This window comes from Syngnathoides biaculeatus, chromosome 2 (assembly GCF_019802595.1).
Source record: "Syngnathoides biaculeatus isolate LvHL_M chromosome 2, ASM1980259v1, whole genome shotgun sequence".
NCBI classification, from domain to species: domain Eukaryota; kingdom Metazoa; phylum Chordata; class Actinopteri; order Syngnathiformes; family Syngnathidae; genus Syngnathoides; species Syngnathoides biaculeatus.
Window position 1 is genome coordinate 29,341,560 of NC_084641.1, and position 27,960 is coordinate 29,369,519.

The following is a 27,960-nucleotide window of genomic DNA, read 5'->3' on the forward strand; positions in this document are numbered from 1 at the left end:
GAGCCCCGTTCATGACGTTTTGGTTTGAATAGCTGCTTTAGCGTGCCTCGTTGTCTGCCCTAAGTTCATGTCACAGATGAGTGAACGGGGAAAAAAACCGTCTGACATGACAGCCAGCAACTGGATTGAGGGTTACCACGTTAGAGTGCGCTGTTGTCGGTCATGAGTGTGCGTATGTCACCAAGAGAAGGTGGAAGAAAAATGAAACGTGGCAACAAGTTTTCCGCTACAATTTTAACCTGCACTTAGCTTAGCTGACCATGGCTTTTTCTTTCATATATTTTCATTTGAATAGTTGCATTAGAGTGCCTCGTTGTCTGCCACGAGTACACGCATGTCACACATGAGCGAACAGGGGAAAAAAAAAAAACATCTGACTCAACAGCCAGCATGTGATTCGGGGCATCAAGCGTGCGTGGCTCCTTTAGAGCGCCTCATTGTCACGCCGTGGAAAACCGTCGAGTCCAGCCACCGGAGGTTTTCAGTGGCTATATTTTCATTTTTATGGTTCCAATATCTGCAGAGAAAAGACGCTAGACTAGACAAAATCGTTTTGGCGTTGTCCAGGTCGTCGAACGGCGCCATCAGCAGATGCCCACAGCGTTCGAGCTCGGAGAGAACGGCCTAATTTTTCCATGATTTTGAAACCTTATTTTTGTTTCTAATCTTTTCAATTCGATGGTTGTCATTGACACACTTCTCGCCCCTCAAATCGACTTTCACTTCACGGGGACTTTAAAAGACGCCGTTTTCCAAGTTTACAGCTTTGAAAAGGTCCCCCCGAAAATTTAGCAATATGAATCAGAAGAGAAATCGATGCGAGTGAGAGACGAAAAGGGAGGGGAGGGAGCCCACAACCTGTTGGGACGTTTTGGCGCCAAATTTTTGGCAAAATCCCACTTTTGATGTGATCCCCCCCGCCGCAGATCGCGGAGACGTACGCCTTCCTGCCACGCGAGGCCGTGACTCGCTTCCTAATGAGCTGCGGCGAGTGCCAGAAGAGGATGCACATCAACCCCAGCGCGGCGGAGTTCAAAGGTAACGCGACCCGCGGACGGCCTCCTTCCCTCCGGAGGCGTCATTATTTTTCAAAATCAACCTTTAGCGGCCGACGCCAAAGCTTTTATAGCAGGTACCGCCTTCAAATATAGAAAAATAAAAATGATATATTTGGCTCCCAAAGTGGCACCGTAAGGTCCGCCATGAAAATAGTTGTTGGAATATTATGCGCATAAACGGGAAAATGAAAAAATGACGGCAATGAATTGTGTTGCAGGCGGCACGGTGGCGCAGCTAGTAAAGTGTTGGCCTCACAGTTCTGAGGTCCCGGCTTCAATCCCAGCCTGCGTGTCCTCCTTGTGCCTGGGTGGCTTTTCTCCGGGTGCTCCGGTTTCCTCCCACATCCCAAAAACATGGAAAATTAATTGGACTCTCTAAATTGCCCATAGGTGTGATTGTCAGTGCGGCTGTTGTCTGCCTCCATGTGTCCTGCGATTGGCTGGCGACCAGTACAGGTTGTACCCCGCCTCATGCCCGTTGACGGCTGGGATAGGCTCCAGCACTCCCCGTGACCCTTGTGAGGATAAGCGGCTAAGAAAACGGATGAATGGGTGAAATTGCCTCTAGGTGTAAATGTTAGTGCGACTGTTGTTTGTCTACATGTGCCCTGCGAGTGGCAGGCGACCAGTTCAGGTTGTACCCTACCCACCTCCTGCCCGTTGACAGCTGGGATTGGCTCCAGCACTCCCCGCGACCCCTGTGAGGATAAGCGGCTAAGAAAACGGATGGATCGATGAAATTGCCTGTAGGTGTGATTGTGACTTTGGCTGTTTGTCTACATGTGCCCTGCGATTGGCTGGCGACCAGTACGGGGTGTACCCCGCCTCATGCCCGTTGACAGCTGGGATAGGCTCCAGCAATCCCCGTGACCCTTGTGAGGATAAGCGGCTAAGAAAACGGATGGATGGATGGATGGATGAAATTGGCCCTAGGTGTGATTGTGAGTGCGACTGTTGTCTGTCTCCATGTGCCCTGTGATTGGCTGGCGACCAGTATGGGGTGTACCCCGCCTCCTGCCGGTTGACAAATGGGATAGGCTCCAGCAGTCCACGTGACCCTCGTGAGGATAAGCAGCAATGAAAATGGGTGAATGGAAATTGCCCCTAGTTGCGATTGTGAGTGTGGCTGTTTGTCTCCATGTGCCCTGTGATTGGCCGGCAACCAGTTCAGGGTGTGCCCCGCCTCCTGCCCGTTGACAGCTGGGATAGGCTCAAGCAATCCCTGTGAACCTCGTGAGGATAAGCAACTAAAGATGGACTGATGGATAAAATTGTATTTGACATAAAACTAAGATTTCAACTAAATAAATGTTTGAAAACAAACCTTTCAGCAAGATTAAATGCAAATTTTCATGTCCTTAAAGTTCAGTCCAATTGCATGAAATATTACATTATGGACAGTTTGAACATCAACACTGCGTTTTACTGCAGTTGAAAAAAAAAAAGTCATAATAAAAAAAAATAAAAATACAATGCAAAAGTTTGAATTTAAAAAAAGATGAAATCAAATATCCATCTCCTTAGCTGCTTATCCTCACAAGAACCGGTTCGGCAACCAATCGCAGGGCACATCGAGACAAACAGACGCACTCGCAATCACACCTATGGGCAATTTAGAGTGTCCAATTAATGTTGCCTGTTTTTGTGGTGTGGGAGGAAACCGGAGTACCTGGAGAAAAGCCACGCAAGCATGGGGAGAAGATGCAAACTCCACACAGTCGGGTCCGGGATTGAACCCGGGACCTCAGAACCGCGAGGCCAACGCTTTACCAGCTGCAATCCCCATTTATGCACAATGTAAATGTTGATACTGCGCACAATATTACAACAGCTGTATTTTCATTTCATTTTTTTTTTAAATCTTACCCAAACAAATTGATGAAAATAAACTGTTTTAAAGGATTAAGTGAAACATTTCGTTGACATAAAAGTTAAATACACGTAAACGTAACATATTTAAAAGTTATGCAAATTCTGAGCTTTGAATTCAGTTCCGCTTCCTCCCACTTACCCAAAAAGATGCACGCTAGCCTCGTCGAAGAATTCAATTGTCCGTAATATGCGAATTGTTATTTGCTTGTCTGTGTTTGGCCGGCGACCAATCCAGGGTGCACCCTGCTCGACGCCCGTTATTCAGCCGGGATAGGCTCCGGCTCACCGGAAAGAGGAGAAGCCGTGTAGAAAATGGATGGCCGAAGAAAGAAAGACTCGAGCGGGCCCAGGACCACCGGTAGGATGCGGGAAGACTCCCCCTAGTGGACGATGGGGAGGATGCAGACATAAACCTTTCACTTATTTTGTTACAAAATTACCAAAATAACGATATGTAATACGTTTTAAAGAACACACCCGTATAGAAATTAATGAAAAAAAAGTGATATAAAAGAGCAACAAAAAGAATGTTGCACTCATTGGCGTTTTCCACTCGGCAGAAAATGACCGCCCGACCTCGCTCGTCCCGGACCTGATTGACTACAACATGCCCTTGACTGCCACCTACCTGAAGCAAATGAAACTGCAGTGCATGACCGCCACCGAAAGGGTAAGCCTGTTATTATTGTTGTTGTTTTGAAATTGTTATTTTGCATTTCAACACAAAAGAGGGGTAAACAAATCCATTCATCTCCATGTGGCCTGCGATTGGCTGGCGACCAGTTCAGGGTGAACCCCACTTCCTGCCCAATGACAGCTCGGATAGGCTACAGCACTCCCGCGACCCTTGTGAGGATTAGCGGCTCAAAACATGGATGGAAGGATATATACATGATGAGGAGGATTTTTGAGGGCGATTACCAATCAATGATGACCAATCACTAATCCCATTACAAATTGAGATTTTCATCTACATTATTGCTAAATATAAAAAATATAGTTACAATAAATAATTGTGTAATAATACATTAATTAATGTATCTACTTTTTGTGACACAGCTGAAGCAGTTAGCATGGCATCTAACACAGCTAGCATGCGCTATTGAGCAAAAACATAAAAGACAAAAAGAAAAATGACGAAAATATTAATCTTGTAGCATTATTATAACAAATCAAAGTTTACTTTCCTAATTGATCCTAATCCAGCACTCACACGACCCTCGTGAGGATAAGCAGCTCAGAAAATGGACAGGATATATATTGCGCTTTATTTTTGGGAGCGATTACCGATCAATGATAACCAATCACTAATCCCGTCATAAGATATTCATCTACAGAATATACTTGCGTGCTTAAAATAAATAAAATAAAAAAATGTATTTACAAAATATAATTGTGTAATAATACATTAATTAATGTATCTACTTTTTGTGACAGCTATTTTTTTTCTGGAGCGGTTAGCATGGCATCTAACACAGCTAGCATGCACTGTTGAGCAAAAAAAAAAAAAAAACCCAAGAAAGACAAAAACAAAAATGCTGAAAATATTAAGTTGGAATCTTGTAACATTTTAGCAACAGAAAAGTAAATGGAGTATTCAAATCAAAGTTGACTTTCTTAATTGAATTGTAAATGATTTGCGATTAGTTCAGGGTGCGCCCGATGACAGCCGGGATCGGCTCCAGCACGCCCGTGACCCTCGTGAGGATAAGCGGCTCAGAAAATGAACGGACGGATGGATTGTAAAGGAGTCACTCGGCAATGTTTTAGAAACCAACACTTGCACGTCTTGAGTATCAACGCACCGAAAATAATCCGATAAATGCAGCAAATGATGTGATGGATTATTAATAAAACATCACAAAATATGAAGAAGGAAAAAAAAAGGTTAGTGGTCCGTTTTTCATAAATGTCGCCGCCATAAATTGTCCAAATCTGGAATGGCCGCTGCCACGTCACGAGGGCGAGAGGAGGGCTTAACCCCCCCCCCCACTCGAGGGTGTGACGTCACACGCGAGACCACTCCCACGCGAGGGTGCCCCCCCACCACCACCTACCCCCCCATCCCCCGCTCGACTGTCTCCGAAGTGCAGGGAGCGGCCGGCACTCGCCCAAATAATAATAATAATAATAATAATAATAATAATGTGGATGATGAAGAAATTTGGGAGTCTGGCTGCGATTTGCGGGTGAGTACCAACAAAATACAACAAAAAAAAAATGTCGACACTCGCGTTTTGTAGATGGAGGGGGGGCCCGGGGGGGGGGGGCAACCCCGGCATCACCATCTCTCGGTCAGCGGAGCAAAAGTACACCGAAACCGGTCCGGATTTCTCGGTCCAATTTCGCCCGCATTTTGGCGTCGGTACATCGGTCGGTGCTGACCCAAAAGTAGATTCTTGCAGGGCTGCTGAAATATTGACACAAATCCGTTTGAAACACTTTGGTCAAAAAAAAAAAAAAAAAAAACAGGCTCAGCCCCCCCCCCCCCCCCGCCCGCCACCACCATTTCGGATACATTACAAGATACAAATATGTCACCTCAGCAGCGGCGAGCAGTAAAATTAATATTTTGCCTTCATCCACTTAGTAAAAGAAGATATTTTTCGTTTTTTAAAAAGCGCAATTTTTGCACACACACAAAAAAAAAGTGGTCAAGGGAACGGGTGTGGTGTGTGCCAATTTCAAAACAATAACATCTATCCATGCATTTTCTTTTGCTGCTTATCCTCACATGGGTCACAGTAAGTGATGGAGCCTATCCCAGCTGTCAACGGGCAGGAGGCGGGGCACACTCGGAACTGGTTGCCAGCCAATCGCAGGCCACATAGAGACAGCCAACAGCCGCACTCACAATCACACCGAGGGGCAATTTATCCATCATTCCATCCATTTTCTTTTCCTGCTTATCCTCACGAGGGTCACGGGGAGTGCCGGAGCCTATCCCAACTGTCAACGGGCAGGAGGCAAAGTACACCCTGAACAGGTCGCCAGCCAATCGCAGGGCACATGGAGACAAACAGCTGTACTCACAATCACACCAAGGGGCAATTTATCCATCCATCCATTTTCTTTGCCGCTTATCCTCATGAGGGTCACGGGGAGTGCCGGAGCCATTCCAGCGGTCAACTGGCAGGAGGCGGGGCACATCCTGAACTGGTCGCCAGCCAAATAGAGAATCACAATCACACCTAGGGGCAATTTATACGACCATTTTCTTAGCTGCTTATCCTCACGCGGGGCACGGGGAGTGCTGGAGCCTATCCCAGCTGTCAACGGGCAGGGGGCTGGGTACACCCGGAACTGGTTGCCAGCCAATCACAGGGCACATGGAGAGACAGACACAATCACACCTATGGGCAATTTAGAGTCTCCAATGAACTTTGCATGTTTTTGAGGATGTGGGAGGAAACTGGAGTACCCGGAGAAAAGCCACACAGGCACGGGGACAACATGCAAACTCCACAAAGGCGGGGCCGGGGAGTGAACCCGGGACCTCAGAACTGGACCGCCAAACAATAACATATAATAAACATAACATTTTTAAAAGGAAGTGTACAGTGTTCAAATTCGGCAGCAGTTGACAATTTGTGGGTCAGCAACATCATCATCATCATCATTGTTGTGACAAATTATGAACATGATCAATGTCTTTACCCGGGCTAATAGCGACAATTATTGAATATGGCATGATTTGAAATCATTTGAGCAAATTTGGTGTGTCAGCTCCGATTCCCGCTCAGTGACTGTTCAGGGCGTAGTCCGCCTTTCGCCCGAAGCTGGCCGGGATAGGCTCCGGATCTACCGTGACCCTTGTGAGGATAAGCGGCTTGGATAATGGATGAATGGTTGCGTCAGCTCTTTGCATTCATCGTTGCCCAAAAAAGTTGCTCTCGCTTTCATAAAGGTCAAGGGTCAGTGGTGTTGATTGTGCAAAGAAAAAAATACATATTGTGCAAGCTTTTGACTGGGCAAGGTTATCGCACAATTTATATTTAATGTTTTCGACTGGCAGAATGATTGATGGCCAATATTTCTGGCACAGTTTTTGGTTCTCCAATGAAACAATCGATTCATAATTGACGTACTCATTCGCTATTATGACGTATACTGTGTATTCGTCCATTGGGATCCGACTATTTACTGGTGCTGAGGTACCTTAATTACCGGCCTACAGAGCGCAACTGGTTATAAGCCTCGGTACACAGAGTTTAACGCTAGCGCGGGGCTAGCGTTAGCGCGGGACTAGCGTAAAACCCTTTCTGTGTGCCAAGGCTTAGAACCAGGTGCGCTAACGCTAGCGCCGTGCTAATGCTAACGCTAGCGCCGCATCACCGCACAAACCACATAAACCAACACTGATTCCCTTCCCGGCCATCCTCCCGCAGGATGACTCGTCGGTGAGCAGCGAGGACATGAACGGCGCCGAGCCCGCGTGGGTCGCGGCCGAGCGTCCGCCGGCGCCCGAGCCCAGTCCTCCCAACGGGGCGAGGGTCTGCAACCCGCCGGCCGCCGTCAAAGAAGAGGACGGTGAGTTCGCCGTCGTGGAACATGTCGTTTTTTTTTTCCTCCCCCATTAAAATGATTGGAAATGCCGTGAACGTATTTTGGACGGTGGCCTGGAAGTGCAAAAGAGTCACACAGAGCGTGAAACTGTTTTACATTTAAGAAAAAAACAAGATTGCAGTGGAAGGCAGTGTCTGAAATGGAACCGTCACAATCGATGTAAAAGTGATCTTGTTCTAAATTATTCCGTAATCTGCAGTAAAAAAAAATTTCCCCCAAAAAACAAAAAAATTCTCCTGTGAGTATTATTATTTCGTCTATCTCCATGTGTTGCTCCACCGTTTGTTTTCAAACATCCATGGCCTGCAGTGTTTTTTGCTTTTGGTGTTTGCGTTAAGCTAGCACAGTAAAGGCAGTTATGCGGTCGTTATGAATACACGCATAATTTTGATACTTTCCGTTTAGCGTGACGGTCGTGTCGGCAACAAAGCTTGAAGAAGTTGGCAAATTTGTGAGCGGCGTCGCTTACTTTCCTCCCGGAAGTGACTCGACGTAGTACTTAAGTGCGCCGGGCGTTGGGTCGGAAACAGCTCGGCTTGTTCTCAGTGGACTAATCCCAGTAAATCCACGTTTGCGGTGGGCGGGACCAAATGTGCCGCGCCCCACTCGGGGTGGGCGCCTCAGAAAAGTAGGACAAAGGGGAGGAGGACTCGAACACGAGCGTCACGCCACTAGGAAGCATCGGCGGAGTCACGTCCGCCTGTCCGTCCATTCGTTTTCCTAGCCGCTTATCCTCACGAGGGTCGCCAATCGCAGGGCACACGGAGACAAACAGCCGCACTCCAAATCCCTCCAATGGGAAATTTATCCATCCATTTTCTTAGCCACCTATCCTCAAAAGGGTCGGCAATCACAGCGCACATAGAGACAAACAGCCGCCCTCACAATCACACCTATGGGCAATTTATCCATCCATCCACTTATTTTCTCAGCAACTTATCCTCAAAAGGGTCGCCAGTCACAGGGCACATAGAGACAAACAGCTGCAGTCACAATCACACCTATGGGCAATTTATTCATCCATCCATCCATTTCCTTAGCCGCTTATCCCCACAAGGGTCGCCAATCACAGGGCACATAGAGACAAACAGCTGCGCTCACAATCACACCTATGGGCGATTTAGCCATCCATCCATTCATCCATTTCCTTAGCCGCTTATCCCCACAAGGGTCGCCAATCATAGGGCACATAGAGACAAGCAGCCGCGCTCACAATCACACCTTTGGGCAATTTATCCATCCATCCAATTATTTTCTCAGCCACTTATCCTCACAAGGGTCCCCAGTCACAGGGCGCATAGAGACAAACAGCTGCAGTCACAATCACACCTATGGGCAATTTATTCATCCATCCATCCATTTCCTTAGCCGCTTATCCCCACAAGGGTCGCCAATCACAGGGCACATAGCCATCCATTTTCTTGGCCACTTATCCTCAGAAGGGTCACCAATCACAGGACACATGGAGACGAACAACCGCACTCACAATCACACCTATGGACAATTCATCCATCCATCCATCCATCCATCATCCATTTTCTTAGCCACTTATCCTCACAAGGGTCGGCAGTCACAGAGCACAAAGAGATAGACAGCTGCACTCAAAATCACACCTTCAGGCAATTTATCCATCCATGCATTTTCTGAGCCGCTTATCCTCACGAGGGTCGCGGGAGTGCTGGAGCCTATCCCAGGTGTCAACGGGGCTCCTCTGATCACCCCCCCCCCCAATTCTGTAGTGGCCTTTTCCTGACATTTATTTGCTTTCCAACGGGAGGCTGAAGGTGTTGTGCTCACAATGGCCGTTATTTGTTTACCAAGGCCCTACTTTCAACCTGTGCTGCCACCCCATTATTGACTTTCGATACGATGTTGTTCTCGGGATGAGCAAGTTTTGCGTTTGCGCCGAGCCGAGCATACCTTTTGGAATCTTGGTGTCGGTTTACCGTAGCACATGAAATTTAGCTATGCAGGATACAAAATTAGTTATCCTGGATTCAGTTTTTATGTAGCCACGAAAACCTTGCATTTGAGCAGCCGTGCGTAGACCTTTTCCATTTTTCCATTTTGCTGTCTTTGTCGAGTTTTGCCTGAATCCAAAATGGGAATCAGCCACGCAACTCTTCCCCTCCAGCAGACGACAACTCCTCGGAGAGCGGCAGCGGCAACGGGATGCCGGCCGCGACCTCGCCGGAGGTGCCGCCCGCGGGCGCCGACCCCCCGGAGAACCGCAACGGCCCGAGCGCCCCCCTGGACTTCAGCGCCGCCTTGTCGTCGTCCTCCTCGGACGACCAGCAGCCGGTCAACCTGAGCGAGCGCCTGCTGCCCGCGGGCTGTTCGCCGCCGAACTCCTTCCAGGCCGACCCCGGCAGGAAGTACCCCATCAAAACTGAGTACGCCAAGGTAAACCCCCAAACTTGACATCCTCGCAGAATGTTTATCTCACCCTTTTTTATGCCTGACAAGAGGACAAGTCAAACTAAACATGCAATAATGTAGTTGCAAAAGTGTGCACACCCTCTCACGACCGGCGGCCGTGCGTCGACAGTCGCCCCCGTACAGCTCAGGAAGTTACGACTCCGTCAAGACCGAACTGAGCATGTGCGCCGAGGACCTGACCTCCGGCCGGGCGCAGATCGTCGACGACGACGACGACGATCACGACGACCACGACGACGGCGATAAGATCAACGACGCTGAGGGGATGGATCCGGAGAGACTGAAAGCCTTCAACGTAAGCGACCGGACGGCCTGGAACTATTTTGTCGCCAATGCAGCAAAACAGGCGTGGGGGGCGGGGGGCATGCAAGCTCCCCACAACCAAGGCTGGATTTGAACCTGCGTCCTCAGAACTGTGAGGCAAATGTGTTAACCGATGACTGATGACTGAAATTGAAAATTACTTTTGTGATTGTGATTTGGGTTGGAATCTACAGCGGCGTCAAACAGTGAGTGTCCAACCATCCGTTTTCTTTGCCGCTTATCCTCATAAGGGGCGCGGGGAGTGCAGTTGAAAAGCGTTGGCCTGGCATTTTTGAGGACGAGGGTTCGATCCCGGCCTCACCTGTGTGGAGTTTGCATGTTCTCCCCATGCCTGCGTGGGTTTTCTCCGGTTTCCTCCCACATCCCATTAATTGGACACTCTAAATTGCCCCTAGGTGTGATTGTGAGTGTGGATGTTTGTCTCTATGTGCCCTCCGATTGGCTGGCGACCAGTTCAGGGTGTACTACCCCCGCCTCCTGCCCGTTGACAACTGGGATGGGCTCCAGCGCTCCCTGCCACCCTGGTGAGGATAAGCAGTAAGGAAAATGGATGGATGGACGTTTCGAGGAGCTCATCGCGACTGCCATCTGAAGTTTAGTGTCAAAGTAAACATCAAATGAAGAAGTTCATCTAGCTAAGTGCCGACAAAGCAATATGCCATTGACGGATAACAGATAGTACCAGTGTTATAACCTATTAATTAACGAATATTTGGGACAGACAATATAACAATCAATAAACAAAATAATAAACATGAAGACAAACAACATAACAATACCCATGTGCATATTTTCCCTATCCTCTGTGAAAAAATGACTTTTATTCGGGCATCTTACTGTCCGCGCGTGCAGTATATCCGGTCGCCTTCGAAGGCATAATGTGACACGCGAGCAAAAATGTTTTCCGGGCGATGCGAGGGTTGAATTTTTACGGGTCGTGTGCACGATTCCTAACAACCTCTCCCGTCTTCTTCCACTCTCCGTTTTATGCCCCGCCCCCTCCCGCAACCCCTCTCTTTTGTTTTCAACTCGGCACCCCCCCCCCCCCCCGCCGCACCTCTCAGATGTTCGTGCGCCTGTTCGTGGACGAGAACCTGGACCGCATGGTGCCCATCTCCAAGCAGCCCAAGGAGAAGATCCAGGCCATCATGGAATCCTGCGGCCGGCAGTTTCCCGAGTTCCAGGAGCGCTCCCGCAAGCGCATTCGCACCTACCTCAAATCTTGTCGCCGCATGAAGAAAAGTGGCTTTGAGGTATTCATAAATCATCTTTTGATATATTTCAATATGATGTCACGCGCACTTCCTGACATTTAACCAAGGCAGAGTGGTTGCGAAAACGGTCCAAAGAACCGAGGAGAGGATTTTGTGTGAGTCCCCCCCAAAAAATGTGGCGAATTGTTCCCATCCATCCATTTTCTTAGCCGCTTATCCTCATGATGGTCACGGGGAGTGCTGGAGCCAGGGTTAGGGTTGGGGTTGTCTGTCCTCATGTGCCCTGCGATTGGCTGGCGACCGCACTGGTCTTGATGCAATTCACAGTGGAACGATCAATGAAAACCTATGATTTGCATATTTCAATCAATCAATCAATCAATCAATCAATCAATCAATCAATCAATGTACTCTTAAACCCTGTGTACAATAGCTGGATTATATTTAAGATTAGCCAGATCAAATGGAAACAAACATCCATCCATCCATTTTCTTAGCCGCTTATCCTCACAAGGTTCGCGGGGGAGTGCCGGAGCCTCTCCCGGCTGTCAACGGGCAGGAGGCGGGGCACGCCCTGAACTGGTCGCCAGCCAATCGCAGGGCACATCGAGACAAACGGCCCCACTCAGAATCGCACCTAGGGGCAATTTAGAGTGTCCGATTCACGTTTTTGGGATGTGGGAGGAAACCGGAGTGCCCACCCGGAGGACTTCACACACCAGGGGCCGGGATCGAACCCGCGTCCTCAGAACTGTGAGGCCGACACTCGACCAACTGATACGCCGTACCGCGTTTTAAACATAAATATACATATTTACATCGATTCCCTTGCAATTTGGCCGGCATCCGAAGATTCTGACAGCGCCCGTACAGATTTTGCCCGAATCCCGCCGGCAGATCAGACCGACGCCGCCTCACCTGACCTCCGCCATGGCCGAGAACATCCTCGCCGCCGCCTGCGAGAGCGAAACCCGAAACGCCGCCAAGAGGATGCGGCTCGACGTCTACCCGGCGGTAAATATCGCGCCTCGCTAGCGTGAACGAATCGAATCAAAAGATGTGAGTCACTTTCGCGTGATTCCATTCATATCGCTACAAAGCGTTTGTAATTGTGCAATTTTCACGTCTGACATGCGAGCATGACGATCCATTTTAGCTACAGGAAGAAAAGTACGACTAAATGAATTCCTCTCTGCGTACCTACCGGAGTCTCTCCGACGGCTCTGTGCCACTAAAGCGAAACGTCCGTACGCAGGACGAGCCCGCCATCGCCGACAAGCCCGGCCCCCGAGACCCCGCACCCGTGGCCCCGTCGGGTTTCGTCATCTCCAGCGCAGCTTTTGCCCAAGACCAGCTCTACACCAATGGAGGCCTCAACTACAACCTGCGTGGGTACGGCAACCCGCAGAACGCCGCTGCGGTCCAAACCAACGGTGAGCAGAGCTGGTGTGACGTAGTATTGAGAAAAATAACGGTGGGGGGGGGGGGGGAGACGACGGTGAAGGAAACTAGCCTACCGCCACTTGTTAATCCATAGCAGGTGGTTAGGATAGAAGGAGAACAGGAACAGCCGCTGACGCTAACGAAATACCGTAAACAGGAGCACATTTTGAGTTTATGCTAGCGAAATACTGTAAACCGGAATACATTCTGAGCTGACGCTAACGAAATACTGTAAACTGGGGCACATTTTGAGCTGACGCTAACGAAATACTGTAAACAGGAGCACATTTTGAGTTTATGCTAACGAAATACTGTAAACTGGAACACATTCTGAGCTGACGCTAACGAAATACTGTAAACTGGGGCACATTCTGAGCTGACGCTAACGAAATCCTGTAAACTTGAGCACATTTTGAGTTCATGCTAGCGAAATACTGTCAACTGGAACACATTCTGAGCTGACGCTAACGAAATACTGTAAACTTGAGCACATTTTGAGTTTATGCTAGCGAAATACTGTAAACAGGAGCACATTTTGAGTTTATGCTAGCGAAATACTGTAAACCGGAATACATTCTGAGCTGACGCTAACGAAATACTGTAAACTGGGGCACATTTTGAGCTGACGCTAACGAAATACTGTAAACAGGAGCACATTCTGAGCTGACGCTAACGAAATCCTGTAAACTTGAGCACATTTTGAGTTCATGCTAACGAAATACTGGAAACTGGAACATATTCTGAGCTGACGCTAACGAAATACTGTAAACTTGAGCACATTTTGAGTTTATGCTAGCGAAATACTGTCAACTGGAACACATTCTGAGCTGACGCTAACGAAATACTGTAAACTGGAACACATTCTGAGCTGACGCTAACGAAATACTGTAAACTGGGGCACATTCTGAGCTGACGCTAACGAAATACTGTAAACAGGAGCACATTCTGAGCTGACGCTAACGAAATCCTGTAAACTTGAGCACATTTTGAGTTCATGCTAACGAAATACTGGAAACTGGAACATATTCTGAGCTGACGCTAACGAAATACTGTAAACTGGGGCACATTCTGAGCTGACGCTAACGAAATACTGTAAACAGGAGCACATTTTGAGTTTATGCTAGCGAAATACTGTCAACTGGAACACATTCTGAGCTGACGCTAACGAAATACTGTAAACTTGAGCACATTTTGAGTTTATGCTAGCGAAATACTGTCAACTGGAACACATTCTGAGCTGACGCTAACGAAATACTGTAAACTTGAGCACATTCTGAGCTGACGCTAACGAAATACTGTAAACTTGAGCACATTTTGAGTTTATGCTAGCGAAATACTGTCAACTGGAACACATTCTGAGCTGACGCTAACGAAATACTGTAAACAGGAGCACATTTTGAGTTTATGCTAACGAAATACTGTAAACTGGAACACATTCCGAGCTGACGCTGACGAAATACTGTCACTAGAGTACATTCCGAGCTGACCCCCCGATCGCCACAAGTGACGCAGAAGCTCAACATGCGACTCGGCTTTTCTCAGTTTAGCTAGTTGACAGGCAGGCAACTCTACACTCTGATTCGCTGAATTCCACCTCACTCGATAGGTCAGGCCCGCCTTTTAAAGGCGCACGTATATTCCACATTGCAGATACTACAGTGGTCCCTAGTTCCAGTCCCTCCCCCTCACTATTCTGCAGTGCAAGTTTTTGTCTTTGTGCTCATTTCAGGTCAGCATGACCGTGTCGAAACGTCTCAATGAGGTTTCTGCCATAATTCTCCCGAGTGACGTGGATCGCACTTGCGTCCGCAGGTCCAACAGATCTGAGTATGAAGTCGGTCGCTCCCAACTCCTCTTCCTCCAGCTCCAACAGCCACGGCCAGGGCGGCGGGGGCGGAGGCGCTTCGGCCCAGCTCAGCCCGCCGGAAGTCACGGCGGTCAGGCAGCTCATCGCCGGCTACCGGGAGTCGGCCGCCTTCCTGCTCCGCTCGGCCGACGAACTGGAAAACCTGATCCTGCAGCAGAACTGAGCTCCGGTCCGCGCTCGGCCCGTCTACAAATGTAAATATGTCACGCTGACGTGTAAGTCGCGGGGGGTCTTGGACACAGGCACAAACGAAGAGGAGCGGTTCTGGCAAGCACAGCGGGTCCCGCAGGTCCCGCAGGTCCTGTGAGGTACCTTACTCATCCGCATGACTATTTATGCATTTGGTTCCCTCGCTCCGTCTTCTTCTGTGGTCTCCCCGCAAAGTTTCTTTCAGCACCTCAACCCCATTTGTCTCAGGAAGTGACGACGTGTGGAGAAAACTAATCCGACTGTACATCTTGCGCAGTTTTTCCCGACCTTTATTGAAATTAAGCACATATTGAACAGTACAAAAAATCTCTCGCCGCACCGCCAAACAAAACCGTCACGCAAAAAAAAAAAAAAAAAAGTGTATTTACTTGCAATTATGATGAGTTTGTTTGAATTTACTCACAAATACAGTATACTGAGTGCGAAGTCTCAATCAAGGCTATCAATTATTCAGGTGGTTGCGCTGGTTGACAGTGGATTAAAAGTTTACACACCCCTGTTCAAACGGCAGGTTTTGAGACCAGGATGAACAATTTCACGAGTTTCTCAACAGAAAATGTTTAAACCTTCTTTTCAGAGTGGGAAGTAAACGCTCCAATTTCACATTCAATATCACGTTCAGTTGGAGTCAACATACGATTTACTTCAGCTGTTCCAGGAGGCTTTTCATGCCAAAAACCCGAAGGGTTTCGTTCACACCGGCATCTTTTGGGAAGTGTTCCAAATTCCGTCCGCTTTGACTAAAAGGCCGAAAGGAAAGAAAAGCGGGCCGAAAGCCCGCTGCCGCCCTCACCGTATTGCACTGGAGGTCCGGTGTTCTTTTGAGCAGTGCTGTGTTGGCACCATCCATCCATTTTCTTTGCCACTTATCCTCACGAGGGTCACAGAGAGTGCTGGAGCCCATCCCAGCTGTCGACGTGCAGGAGGCGGGGTACACCCTGAACTGGTCGCCAGCCAATCACAGGGCACATAGAGACAAACAATCACACCTAGGGGCAATTTAGTGTCCAATGAATGTTGCGTGTTTTTGGGATGTGGGAGGAAAGCGGAGTGCCCACCCGGAGAAAACCCACCCAGGCACAGGGAGAACACACAAACCCCACGCAGGCGGGTGCGGGATTGAACCCGGGACCTCAGAACTGTGAGGCCAACGCTTTACCAGCTGCTCCACCGTGCCGCCCGCCATCGAACATACCTTTCGGAATTATGGTCCAAAAGTTCAGCCTTGCTTTCATCAGACCGTAACATTTTTTTTTTTTTAATGCATTTTGGGATTTTTAAAAAAAATTTCTTGGTACAATCCGGCCTCCATCTTGCCCCGCCACCCAATAATAATATGAAATAGCCGGAAGACTGGCGTCATTCCTGCAGCTTCACTCGCCTCCTTCTTAATTTTTCTTCAATTTTGGAGCGATGTGGACTTCTCGGTTGTGGAATTCTTCTTTTTTATGGTTGGAAAAAAAAAAAAAATCAATCTTGGTCTCATTTTATTCATCTCACCAAAACGTGCAATTGAAACAAGGGTGTGTAGCGCTTTTATAGCCACTCGAATTGTTCCGCCTGACACCGGCGAAGATAGATGAACAAAATACGTTAATTGTAGTTAATAAATCATCATTTTGGGGCCGGTCTTCCGGCGACGTCACGGTCGGGAATCCGCCGATCGTCGTGAGCACCGCAGAAGTTCAGTCGACCCTCGCGGGATTTCTCTGCGGGTTCCTTTCACGCCTTTTGATTATTAACCCCCAGATGAAGTCCAATATCCTGTACGGCGACGAGGTTGGATTAGGCGATCGCCATCTGTGCACGGAATAATGAAAAAAAAATAATAATAATTAAAAAACATCCTTATCGTTGCTTTTACTTCTACAGAAGTCATGGGGATGCTGCGCATTCAATCCAAATGAGGAGAAAAATGTATCAAATGTGTCCTTAAATTTTTTTTAAAAAGTAAGAATAATAAATAAAAAAATGACAACAATATTTTTAATGCAAATTCAAAAATTCACTGGCAAACTGAAACACATGAAAAGGTGTATTACTAAGGTAGTAAAGTCTTAAATTATTATTATTCAATTTTAGATAAAAGGCACAGAATTACAAGAATCAAGCTTTAAATTCCCTTGTTAAATGTTGAATTTAATATGAAAATATACAACTGTAACATGAAAAAATAAGACTTTATTCTCATATGATTACGAAGCATTTCGTCACTAAAAAATATGTCTTAAAACTAAAAACATTCTCATAAAATGTCAACTAGAATATCTGAATTTACTATTGCAACATTACATCTTTGTCGAAATTTTTTTAAATGTATCTTAAGGTACAAATAATGTTTAGAATATTATATCACGAGAGGCTTCTTAAAGAGTTTGAAAGCCGCTAAATATTTAACGACTTTTATGAAAGTGAAAAAAATGAATGTCAATTCATTGCATTACAGTGGTTCTTGTCTTTTAGTCAAAGTAATTCAAAGTTAACTTAAAATTAAAAAAAAATTAAAAGTAGCTTGCTCTCTAAGTAGTATCATCATGGCTAACATTTAAATACCCCCCCCAAAAAAAGAAATATATATATACAGGGCCCAAAATTTTAGTCCTAAAAAGCGCATTTATTAAAGTTAAATACAACTGAACCGTACTAAAAATGTACTCTACGGAAAAAGTTAATAAAATAAGTTGAAATAATGTGTATGTCACTGATGGTGTAGTGGTACACACGCATGACTTTGGTGCGGGCAGCGTGGGATCGATTCCCGCTCAGCGAGGGTGCCGATATCTGCCCTGCGACAGACTGGCGACCGATCCAGGGCGTAGTCCGCCTTTTCGCCCGAAGCTAGCTGGAATAGGCTGCGGCTCTCCCGTGACCCTTGTGAGGATAAGTGGCTTGGATCCTGACATGACATTAAATAATGTGTTGCATGGTTTCAAGCGCCATTCTAACATTTGATCGTGTTTTGTATTTATTTCAGTGATTCTTTCGGTTACCGCTAGAGGGAGCCAAAGGAGCGCCAGGAAAAATCGAGACATTGTTTGAGAATATTACTTTTTCTTCAATTCTGTAAAGAAGTAGCTCATTTGATACATTTTATTCCCGATTTGGAGTGGAATGCGAGCTTTTAAAGACGCTGCTGAAGTTGTACAGCCAAGTGTCCGCCATGTTGATTTTTTTTTTTTGGGGGGGGGGGCTACAACGGTCCCGTCGGATGCGCCGATTCCACACGTCCGTAAAAAAAAAAAAAAAAAACGAAAAAAAAAATCCCGATCGTTTTTGTGATGGCTTTCAATCGCGTTGGCTTTCCCAATTGGACCCGGGCTGGCCCGCGAATATCGAATTAAAAAAAATAAATAAATAAAAAAGAGGAGGTCACACACAAAAAAAAAAACTTGTCAGGGAAGAAAGAGATTAAGAAATTATATTGTCGAGTGCGTTGAGAAATTGTGCAATGTTGATGATAATCACTCCAAGGTGCACGATTTATGTTGCAGGCAAAAAAAAAAAAAAAAAAAAAAAGCGGGCGTCATTGAGGGCGATGTTGTCCGGTCCGAAAAGTCGCGCAGAATTGTAGCCAACTCGATTGTCGCTGTTCTCCACGTGGGTCATAAACGTCATCATCAATTTTCAAACGTAACACCAATTGCACTTTTGTTTTTTTTCCTCGTCGTCGTCGTTCTCGTTGCTGATGAATTGTTGCGCGCAGCTCGTCGCGCGCATCGGATACCGCTCGCTCAACTCCGAACATCCGCGTGCGGGCCCGCGGGGAGGAACCGAGGCGCCCCCCCCCAGCCTCCTCCCCCCTGCGTGACCCCGCCCTACGATCATCATCATCAGGCTCATCGATGACTGAAATGGTGGCCGTTTGACGCAAGAGACAATCTTTGACAAAGATGTAATTAATTACATCAGTTTACGCTCCCTGCTGTGTGGCGGTGGGGGGTGCAAGGGGGGGGGGGTGAAGTCTGAGGTCCGGACCCAGAGCACAGTCTGGCATTTTTCACGCTGAGTCACTCCGCACAAACACGGTTGTCAAGTGTGTTTCTTGTTTATGGTTTTGTGTGCCGCCCCCCCCCCCCGGCCCCCTCCGAACCCCTCCCCCACGCTCCCCCCCCGGCTCGATGTAAGTGTCGTCGTGGACCGTTTGTGTAAAAGTGAAGTGACCCAATTTGTACAGAGATGTAATTCAGTCGCTCGGCACATTCCAAACAAACGACAGTTACGCTAGCAAGCAGCCGACTGGGCTCGCACCTTACAAAAACAAACAAAAAAATAAGATAAAAAATACACAAGATATATATATATATATATATACGTTTTTATTTATTTACAGTTTACGACACATTCTGTATCGGCGCCCGTCCACCACGCAGTCGAGGGCGGTCCGTTCGCATTTCAAGCGCAGTCTCGATCCGCTATTGCAAGTTTGGAAGCACTTTATAGCTCAGGATTACGGAAAAAAACAACCCGGGGGTGGGGGGGGGGGGGGTGTGATACGTTGCCGGGTCTCGAACGCCGAGTCGGGGGTCACGGGTCGCTCGGGAGGGCCCGCGCCGGGCGCCGTGGAGGCCCGAAATGGCGTCGAACCTTCACACTCGCGTGCACGCACAACAAAATAAATGTAACTCTCACGTCAGCCAGAGAAAGAGGGAGGGGCTTATTGTTTGGCAGAGCCAATCAGCGTTTGGGATTTCACACGGCTTGTCCTTCCGCTTTGGAGCTTCCTTTCACGCTCACAAGTTTGGACTCTCACAAAACAAAACAAAAAGAAAGTCTCCAATGACAAAAAAAAAAAAAAGTGTTTTTTGTTTCCTTCCTGTGAGTATTTTTGTACAGAGGCCCTAAAGGGACAATAAAAAACAAAATGAATGAAATTTTCTCATTGTAACGAGAAACTTTTCTTGTTTGGATGAGAAAGTTTCTCTTTAGAATGGGAAACAACTTTCTGCCCCCACCCCTCCCATGTCCCTTTAGCGGCTCCGTAATTTTGCTTTCGTAAGACGGGCTTTGATGAAGTTTTTTCGGGGGTGTTTGCATCAACTGTTCTATTTCATGTGAGAAAGTTTTTGCTGTGTGTAATTTTTTTTTTCTGTGATTTTTGAGAGTTGTTGGAACTATGTGGTAAATGTTTTCAATCTAAGTCTGTTTTTTTTTTGGGGGGGGGGCGTTTCAGGGTATGGTGTTTTGGTTTATGTGAGAGTTTTTGGGGTGCATTTGAGAGTTTTTTTTTATGCGCGGGAGATGTAAAATGTGAATTTGGGCCTACATATCTGGTTCGCGGGCGTGTACCGCCCCCATCGGAAGTACCGTAATTCCCGGCCTACAGCGCGCACCTGGTTACAACCCTCACCGAGTGCATTTGTAAAGGAAATACCATTTGGTACATACATAAGCCGTACGTAGCTGCGTAAAAGCCACAAGTGCCCACATTGAAACACTGAAACACGAGCTATTTACAAAGTGGGTACATGGAGAGTTTAACGCTAGTGCTGCTGTACTAACGCTAGCTCAGGCTAGCGCCGCACTAACAGCGCCGGTTAAAAAAAACATACTGGTAAAAATCACTGAGACACCGCAGTAACATGAGATATTTACAAAGAAAGATGACACACAGAATGTTCAACGCTAGCGCCGCCGCGCTAAGGCTAGCGCCGCCGCGCTAAGGCTAGCGCCGCCGTGCTAAGGCTAGCGCCGCCGCGCTAAGGCTAGTGCTGCACTAACAGCGCCGGTTAAAAAAAACATACTGGTAAAAATCACTGAGACGCCACAGTAACAGATATTTACAAAGAAAGATGATACACAGAATGTTTAACGCTAGCGTCGCTGCGCTAATGCTAGCTCCACCGCGGTAACGCTAGCGCCACACTAACAGGGCTGGTTAAAAAAAAAAAAACATGCCGGTAAAAATCACTGAGACATGGCAGTAACGCGAGATATTTACAAAGAAAAACAGTACACAGAAAGAATTTAATGCTAGTGCTAATGCTAGTGCCACGTTAATGCTAGTGGTAACGCTAGCACTGCACTAAAGCTAACGCTAACATGGCCAGTTAAAATAAAATTTACCGCTAAATATCATTGAGACATACCAGTAACACAGAAACAACACGCTAGCACAGCGCTAACTCTAACGCAGCGCTAACTGGGCCGGTAAAAGTCACTTCCTTTAGCCGCTTCACCGCATAAACCGCAGGGTTGAAAGCGTGTGGAAAAAAGTCGCGTCTTGCGGGCCGGAAATTACGGGAGTCCTGACGCGGGCGGGAGTCTTCTTCGCCTCCCCGACTCGTTTGTTGTCGTTTTGCGCTTTGTTTTGTTTGGCTGCCGTCGCCATGGCGCCGCCACTCGCGGGCTCGTTTCATCCCGACGTCGTAGCGGCGCCGGCGTTTGCGCGCCACGGTCCGTTGCTTTCGTTCTCCTCCCCCGCCGGATCTTCTCTTTGCATCGACGGAAACGCCCCGGCAGCTTGTGGTCGGATAACTGAAGCGTACTGTATAGCTGTACAAAGAGTAACAAAAAATATGCTTTTTTTTTTTAAATGTTCTTTTTGTTTTGTTTTGTTTTTCCCGTGTGGGTACAGCGCTGTTTGGGGAAAAAAAAAAAAAAAAAAAAAAAGAGAGAAAAAAAATCTCGAACGTGGTTTTTATGAAGCCGTTGCCTGTTTGAATTTATCATTTGGTGGTGGTCTGTGACGCTGTTGTTATTTATTTTGATTTGATTGGTCGCCCTCTCCTGCACTGATAAAGACTGTAGCTCGGTGCATTGGGGAGGGGGGGGGGGGCGTCCTGTGTACCCGTGTGAAACTTTGTATTGACCCCCCCCCACCCCCAAGCCCCTCCGGTTTTGGACTCAGTGAAAGTGTGATGTTTACATGTACAGTTTTTCACAAATTTTCTTTTGCATTTATTTTAGGATTCCCCCCCCCCCCCCCCCCCCACTACACTCACCGGTCGCCCTTTCCAATTTACACCCACTCGCGCGCAAAAACGTCTTCTTTTGCCATCCGGAGTTGAAAGGTCACGGCCCGGGCTCGCTAGCAGAGAACTCCCCGACGTCTCTGAGTAGGCCGGCAAAGCGAAATACGAATCCGTTCTCTCTCGTTTTGTTTTTTTGTTTTTGTGGCCTAGAAGGAGAGTTCGGAGTCGGCACGTTCATAAAAGTCAAGCGCTCAGAAAAGCGTAATCCGGTACCCCCCCTCCAAAAAAAAAAGGGGTACGCACGTCCTCGGTCACGTATAAGCCATTCCCCCTTCTCCCGGCCTTGAACGGGGAACCACACAAACCTCAGGAAATACTCCGCGTGGAGTCCGCATCCGCCGATTTCCTCCGACGCGAGGCTGAAATCGCAGACGAAAAACACATTCGCATTTTTATGGAGATGTCTATTGTTTTGTACATTTATCATTGTGTTTGCAAAAAAAAAAAAAAAAAAAAAAAAAAAAAAGTGGATCTTTTTTCCCGGTTCGTGTGACTTAATATTTGGATTACGTTGGGGTGTTTATAGGTATGGATATTTATTATTGTATGTGGAAATACAAAAAAAAAAAAAAAACCTGTTTCATTTTTATGTTTCATGCAAAACTGTCCAGGTGAGATTTTTTCTGCCTCTTACATATCACTTAAGGAGGGACCTGTGTGTTTGTTTGGAAAAAATTAAAATTAAAAAATAAAAGAAAGCGCTTTTTCAGTGTTGCATCAACGCGGTGGGGGAAAAAAAACAAACAACAAAAGAAAAAGAAAAACAAAACAAACAAAAAAAAAACACAACACGGGTGGGAGGCTCTCCTTTTCTCCTGAGATGTCAGTAATTGAATAAAATAGTGCGATGAGCCATCAAAGTGCGACCTCGCCTCGTTATTTACATATTTCATTCGACACGTACGCACCACTCATCCCGCAATTCCTAAATCATATTTCTGCAAATATTCTTCATCGTTTCAAGACTGAAATGAATGTACAGTGATGCCGAAGTTCTCCACCACAATCAAAACGGTTTGAGATGTAATTTGTTCAAAAGCCGAATCAATGTTTCCCATTACAATGAATGGAAAAAGAAATAATGTGTTCCACGCCTAAAAAAATTAAGCTTTTTCAAACATTTTTTAGCTTTTCCTGATAATAAACTGCATAGTAGAAATATATGTTTAGTTTTGGTTCTCAACCACAATCCGTTGCACAAAACAGTTCGAGAAGTGATTTGTTTGACAACTGAATCAATGTTTCCCATTACAATGAATGGAAAAATAAATAATGTGTTCCAAGCCTAAAAAAATTAAGCTTTTTCAAACATTTTTTAGCTTTAGCTAAACTGCAGAGTAGAAATGTATGTATAGTTTCGGTTCTCAACCACAATCCGTTGTGGAAAATGGTTCGAGAAGTGATTTGTTTGAAAACCAAATCAATGTTTCTCATTACAATGAATGGAAAAAGAAATAATGCCCAAAAAAATTAAGCTTTTTCAAACATTTTTTAGCTTTTCCTGATCACAAACTGCATAATAGAAATATATGTTTAGTTTTGGTTCTCAACCACAATCCGTTGCAGAAAACAGTTCGAGAAGTGATATGTTTGACAACTGAATCAATGTTTCCCATTACAATGAATGGAAAAATAAATAATGTGTTCCAAGCCTAAAAAAAAAAAAAAAGCTTTTTAAAGCAGACAAAACGGCTGCCTTGGCGGAGTCAAACTCTCACCAGAAACAAGTCCGACTTGCTGCTGGGACCAGACAGTACCAGGCGCTCGCCTTGGAACCCCACCTCCAAGCTTGGCTCCAGAGGGTTGGGGCGGCTGATGACTTGTGACTGGGCAAGGGAAACCGAGATCAGTTTTTTGTACTCTTCGTATGGGTTTTGCGGAGTCCTGCTTTGTCGGTTCCTCACCGGGGACCTTTTTGCCGTGGGTGACCCAAGCAAACAATATCACACAAGGATGCTCGAACCCCCCCACCACGAGAAGGTGACGGCTCAAGGGCGAGACCAAAATGCATTCGAAGTGAAAATCAAAGTGATGCATATTTATCGCTATCATTTGTGTTTATTTATGTTTACATTTTGATCGCAAATCAACTGAACACAAAATTATGGCAGATTTCCCCCCCCCCCCTTATCTTAGAAAATATACTTCTTTTTAGTTGATGCATTTTCATGAGGTTTTAGTTTTCTTTCTTTTTTTGTTGTTGATGTTGTTGTATTACGAATTGAACTTTTTGTCCACGAGAGGGCGGCAGAGTTACAGAAACGCCAGCAAGCTGCCATCACTTGTTTTTTTCTCTTCTTGCTGGAGTCCAATCATTTTGTGACTTGTCACTTTTTTGTGGGGGGGGGGGGAATTGTCCACTTATGTTGAAAATCTGAGCTTCTCCCACTGTTAAAACCAAGTAAACAAATGAAAAAAAAATTCAAAAATAATACAGCGAAAGATGAAAATGAGAAAAAAATTGTTTTGAGTCCCCCCCCCCTCCCTAATGTTTTGGCATGTCCTCATTTTTTCCTTTTGTCGTAGTTAACAATGAATCCGTCACGTCTTATTTTCTTCTTCATCCGGGAGTATTTTAAGAGAATAAAATCATCAATATAGCTTATTCCGCTTTTAGCTATTGTTGAGAACATATACAGAAGGAGCGACTGCATGGATATACATTTACATATTTAAAGTTTATATTCTGTGGTGCGTTTTGATGTGATTATAAATACACAGAAAACCTATTTATTCTTTCAAAATAGTGAATATTTAATTTTTTTTTTTTTTTTTTTACAAATACAGTGTTGATAACGGCTCGCCGTCCAATGATGCAACGTTGCATGCTATGCTAAATTCAGCACTACAAAATTTCGAATTATGTGCCTCAGTCGGATGGACTCCTATCGTGTTTTTGCGTCCGCTTTCAAGTCGTGTTGTGTATTGGACAATTAAATATCGGCAAAATTGTTTCTATCTGGCGACTTTCCGGGCCGAAACCGACAGCTGAAGCGCGAGCCGACGTCTTTTTGACCTGCAGCCAAACGCGAGCGGGCGCCTCCTGCGCTTTGGCCTACTTCTGAAATATGATTGACACGTTGACGCGGCAACCGGGTCAGATTCCTCGGCCCGGAATGTTTCGCAGCTGCAGTATAGCTCGAGTACATCGCGGGGCGGAACCTCAGGACCGGCAAGACCTTCTGTGCTGGGGGGAAGCGCTGACCTACATTTACAATCTCATATTCTAATATTTGTTCCAGAAATTTGGATTTTGCAATTTTAATCTTGGCTGTACTGCTTCCAGTCCCTTAGATACTAGACTCTCTTTTTTTTTTTTGCATGTTTGTCCAATCAGGTTTTAGCGTTTATGTGCTGCCATGTCAATCTAATCTGGAAATTGTCACCCCTGACAAGTAGAATTCTACGTTTTTATTTTTCTAGGTCACCAAATTGCCGACCTGCCAAATGACAAATATGATTTTACCCTCAAAAATATGAGTACAGTATTTGTCCACCCCGGTACTGTACATACTTTATGCCCTGGAGACGTAAATCGAACTTTCATCCCGTTTCCGTCCGTCATCTCATTTGCGGCCCGTCAACGTTTCGTAACCTCGAAGTTCTCGACGGGCCAAAAATGCAGCACAAATGTAAACAGGCCGAACTTGACAAATCAATTTAATTTGAGTCGAGTTGAGTTTTTTTTTAAGTTTTAGCCAAACAAGTCCCAAGTCCCAAAATTGGCGACTCCAATTTTTTTTTTTTGCAGACCTAGAGAAAGCCGATGACAAAGTACCAAGTGAGGAACCGTAGTACTGCATGCGCAAGTCTGGTGTGGCGGAGAAATATGTTAGAATAGTACAGGACGTGTATGAGGGCAGCAGAACAGATGTGAGATGTGCCAGAAGTGTGACAAAAGAATTTAAGGTGGAGGTGGGACTGCATCAGGGATCCGCTCTGAGCCCCTTCCTGTTTCCATTAGTAATGGATAGGCTGACAGACGAGGTTAGACTGGAATCCCCTTGGACCAGGATGTTCGCAGATGATATTGTGATGTGCAGTGAAAGCAGGGAACAGGCGGAGGAACAGAAAGATGGAGGTACGCGCTGGAAAGGAGAGGAATGAAGATTAGCCAAAGTAAAACAGAATATAAGTGCGTGAATGAGAGGGGAAGGGGGGGAGGAGTGAAGAAATGGCGAAGGTGGATGACTTCAAACACTTGGGGTCAACAATACAGAGCAATGGAGAGTGTGGGAAGGAAGTGAAGAAGCGGGTCCAAGCGGGGTGGAACAGTTGGCGGATGGTGTCTGGTGTTCTATGTGACGGAAGAGTCTCCGCTAGGATGAAGGAGGGCAAAGTTTAGAAAACAGCGGTGAGGCCGGCCATGATGGACAGATTTAGAGACGGTGGCACTGAAGAAACGACAGGAAGCAGAACCGAGACATGAAGATGTTGAGGTTCTCGCTTGGTGTGAGCACGTTGGATAGGATTAGAAATGAGATCATTAAAGGGACAGACAAAGTTGGATGTTTTGGAGACAAGGTTCGAGAGAGCAGACTTCGATGGTTTGGACATGTTCAGAGGCGAGAGAGCGAGGGAATTGGTCGGAGGGGGACGAGGATGGAGCTGTCAAGGAAGAGAGAGCGAGAGCGAGAGGAAGACCGAAGAGAAGGTTGACGGATGTGGTGAGGGAAGACGTGAGGGCAGTTTGGTGTTAGAGAGGAAGATGCACGAGATGGGCTTGGATGGAAAAAGATGACACGGCTGAGGCAACCCTGTACTGGACAAGCCGAAAGGAAAAGAAGAAGAACAACAATTTGGCACACGGCAATTCGAGTCGCCCGCTTTCGTGTTGCTGGAATTTGGACACAAATCGGACGATCCCAAACTGCTTTGGTCGCCCCAACCCGAGAAAATGAACCCTCCCGCTTAAACTATGTTGACCCGAACCAGGCCAGGACCGGGTCCGCGGCGGACACTTTTGAGGGTGTTTGACAAGCGCGGGCCGGCCAGACGGAGATCAGGAGCCAGCCCAGCGTCGCTTCTCGGCCTGGAAAGTGGAGCGTGTATTATTACTGCAAAGGCGTCGCGCGATTTCATGCACCGGGTCAGGGTGAAGCTAATTTTAAACGCAGGTCACCGAGATGGACGTTTGGGGAAGGGGGGCCGGGGGGGACGTAGACACGGACACGAGGCGGCGGGGGCCGCGCACGTTGCCGGCTCGTGCGATTCAGCAAACAGAAAGAGCTAAAAACAGGACGACCCTGAGCGGACAAACACGAGCGGTATCAAAAGTCATCGCTACCGATAAGCGAGGAGCCGCGCCGCGATCCTGTTTACGAGCTTTCCACTGGCGAGCCGCGAGGCCGGCCGGGGCGCCTTTGGCCCACATTCCTGTCCGGGTTCGCCCGAGCACGCTTTCCATTACAGTGTACATCGTTACATTCATTGATGTACAGCAAAAAAAAATAAATAAATAAATAAAAATGAAAAATGAAAAATCGACCCATCACCCGACATCATCAGCAGATGTCACACCGGGACATTCGCCGTTGAAAACACGCAGTGGCGCCTGCTCCGGGACACGGAAGCGCTTTTTGAAGAAGAGAACATCTCGGAATCGAGTGAAGTGACCTGGGCGATTTTACCCTATCCTTTTGAGCCATATTTAGATGATATGCGGATGACTTCTAACGTACAACAGACTCCACAACAGTATGTACGAGCCACCCCGGCCGAAGCCGTGCTCGGCGGACAAGGCACATCGACACATTTGGCATCCCTGACTTCCATACGCGGACCTTTTGTTCCGTTCTGGGAGGGTTACGACCCCCTCCCCCCCCCCCCTCCTCAACTATTGTTTATTTTAGTAGCTGTACACACACACCTACCTGTCATTTGGAACCCACAAAGCTGTCGTTCCATTTTTCACGACGAAGCGGGTCTCTTGCAAACTTATGAAGGGTAAATCCATCCAATATCCGACAATTCAACGAGTCGGCATTTTGGCTGAC

The 27,960-nt window shown here is 46.7% G+C and overlaps 1 protein-coding gene and 1 long non-coding RNA gene across 3 annotated transcripts in view; one reads left to right on the forward strand and one right to left on the reverse strand.

Moving 5' to 3' along the window:
• The window catches only part of nol4la (nucleolar protein 4-like a), a 38,954-nt gene extending 22,709 nt beyond the window's left edge, over window positions 1–16,245 (forward strand). Inside the window, exons 3-11 of one of the 2 annotated variants that reach the window (XM_061846009.1) lie at window positions 927–1,038; window positions 3,491–3,600; window positions 7,319–7,460; window positions 9,631–9,899; window positions 10,045–10,230; window positions 11,324–11,512; window positions 12,371–12,487; window positions 12,729–12,906; window positions 14,729–16,245. In XM_061846009.1, the coding sequence (XP_061701993.1) occupies window positions 927–1,038; window positions 3,491–3,600; window positions 7,319–7,460; window positions 9,631–9,899; window positions 10,045–10,230; window positions 11,324–11,512; window positions 12,371–12,487; window positions 12,729–12,906; window positions 14,729–14,946 (1,521 nt within the window). In that variant the 3' untranslated portion in view covers window positions 14,947–16,245. The remainder of the gene's footprint in view (window positions 1–926; window positions 1,039–3,490; window positions 3,601–7,318; window positions 7,461–9,630; window positions 9,900–10,044; window positions 10,231–11,323; window positions 11,513–12,370; window positions 12,488–12,728; window positions 12,907–14,728) is intronic. The other variant, XM_061846016.1, reaches the window with a different exon arrangement.
• A 32-nt stretch (window positions 16,246–16,277) lies between these two features.
• On the reverse strand, window positions 16,278–27,956 carry LOC133514374 (uncharacterized). The gene is made up of 2 exons (XR_009798792.1): window positions 27,838–27,956; window positions 16,278–16,793 (listed from the first exon to the last, which is right to left on the reverse strand). It is a non-coding gene; the product is annotated as an uncharacterized LOC133514374 (long non-coding RNA).
• Window positions 27,957–27,960: the final 4 nt, after the last annotated feature.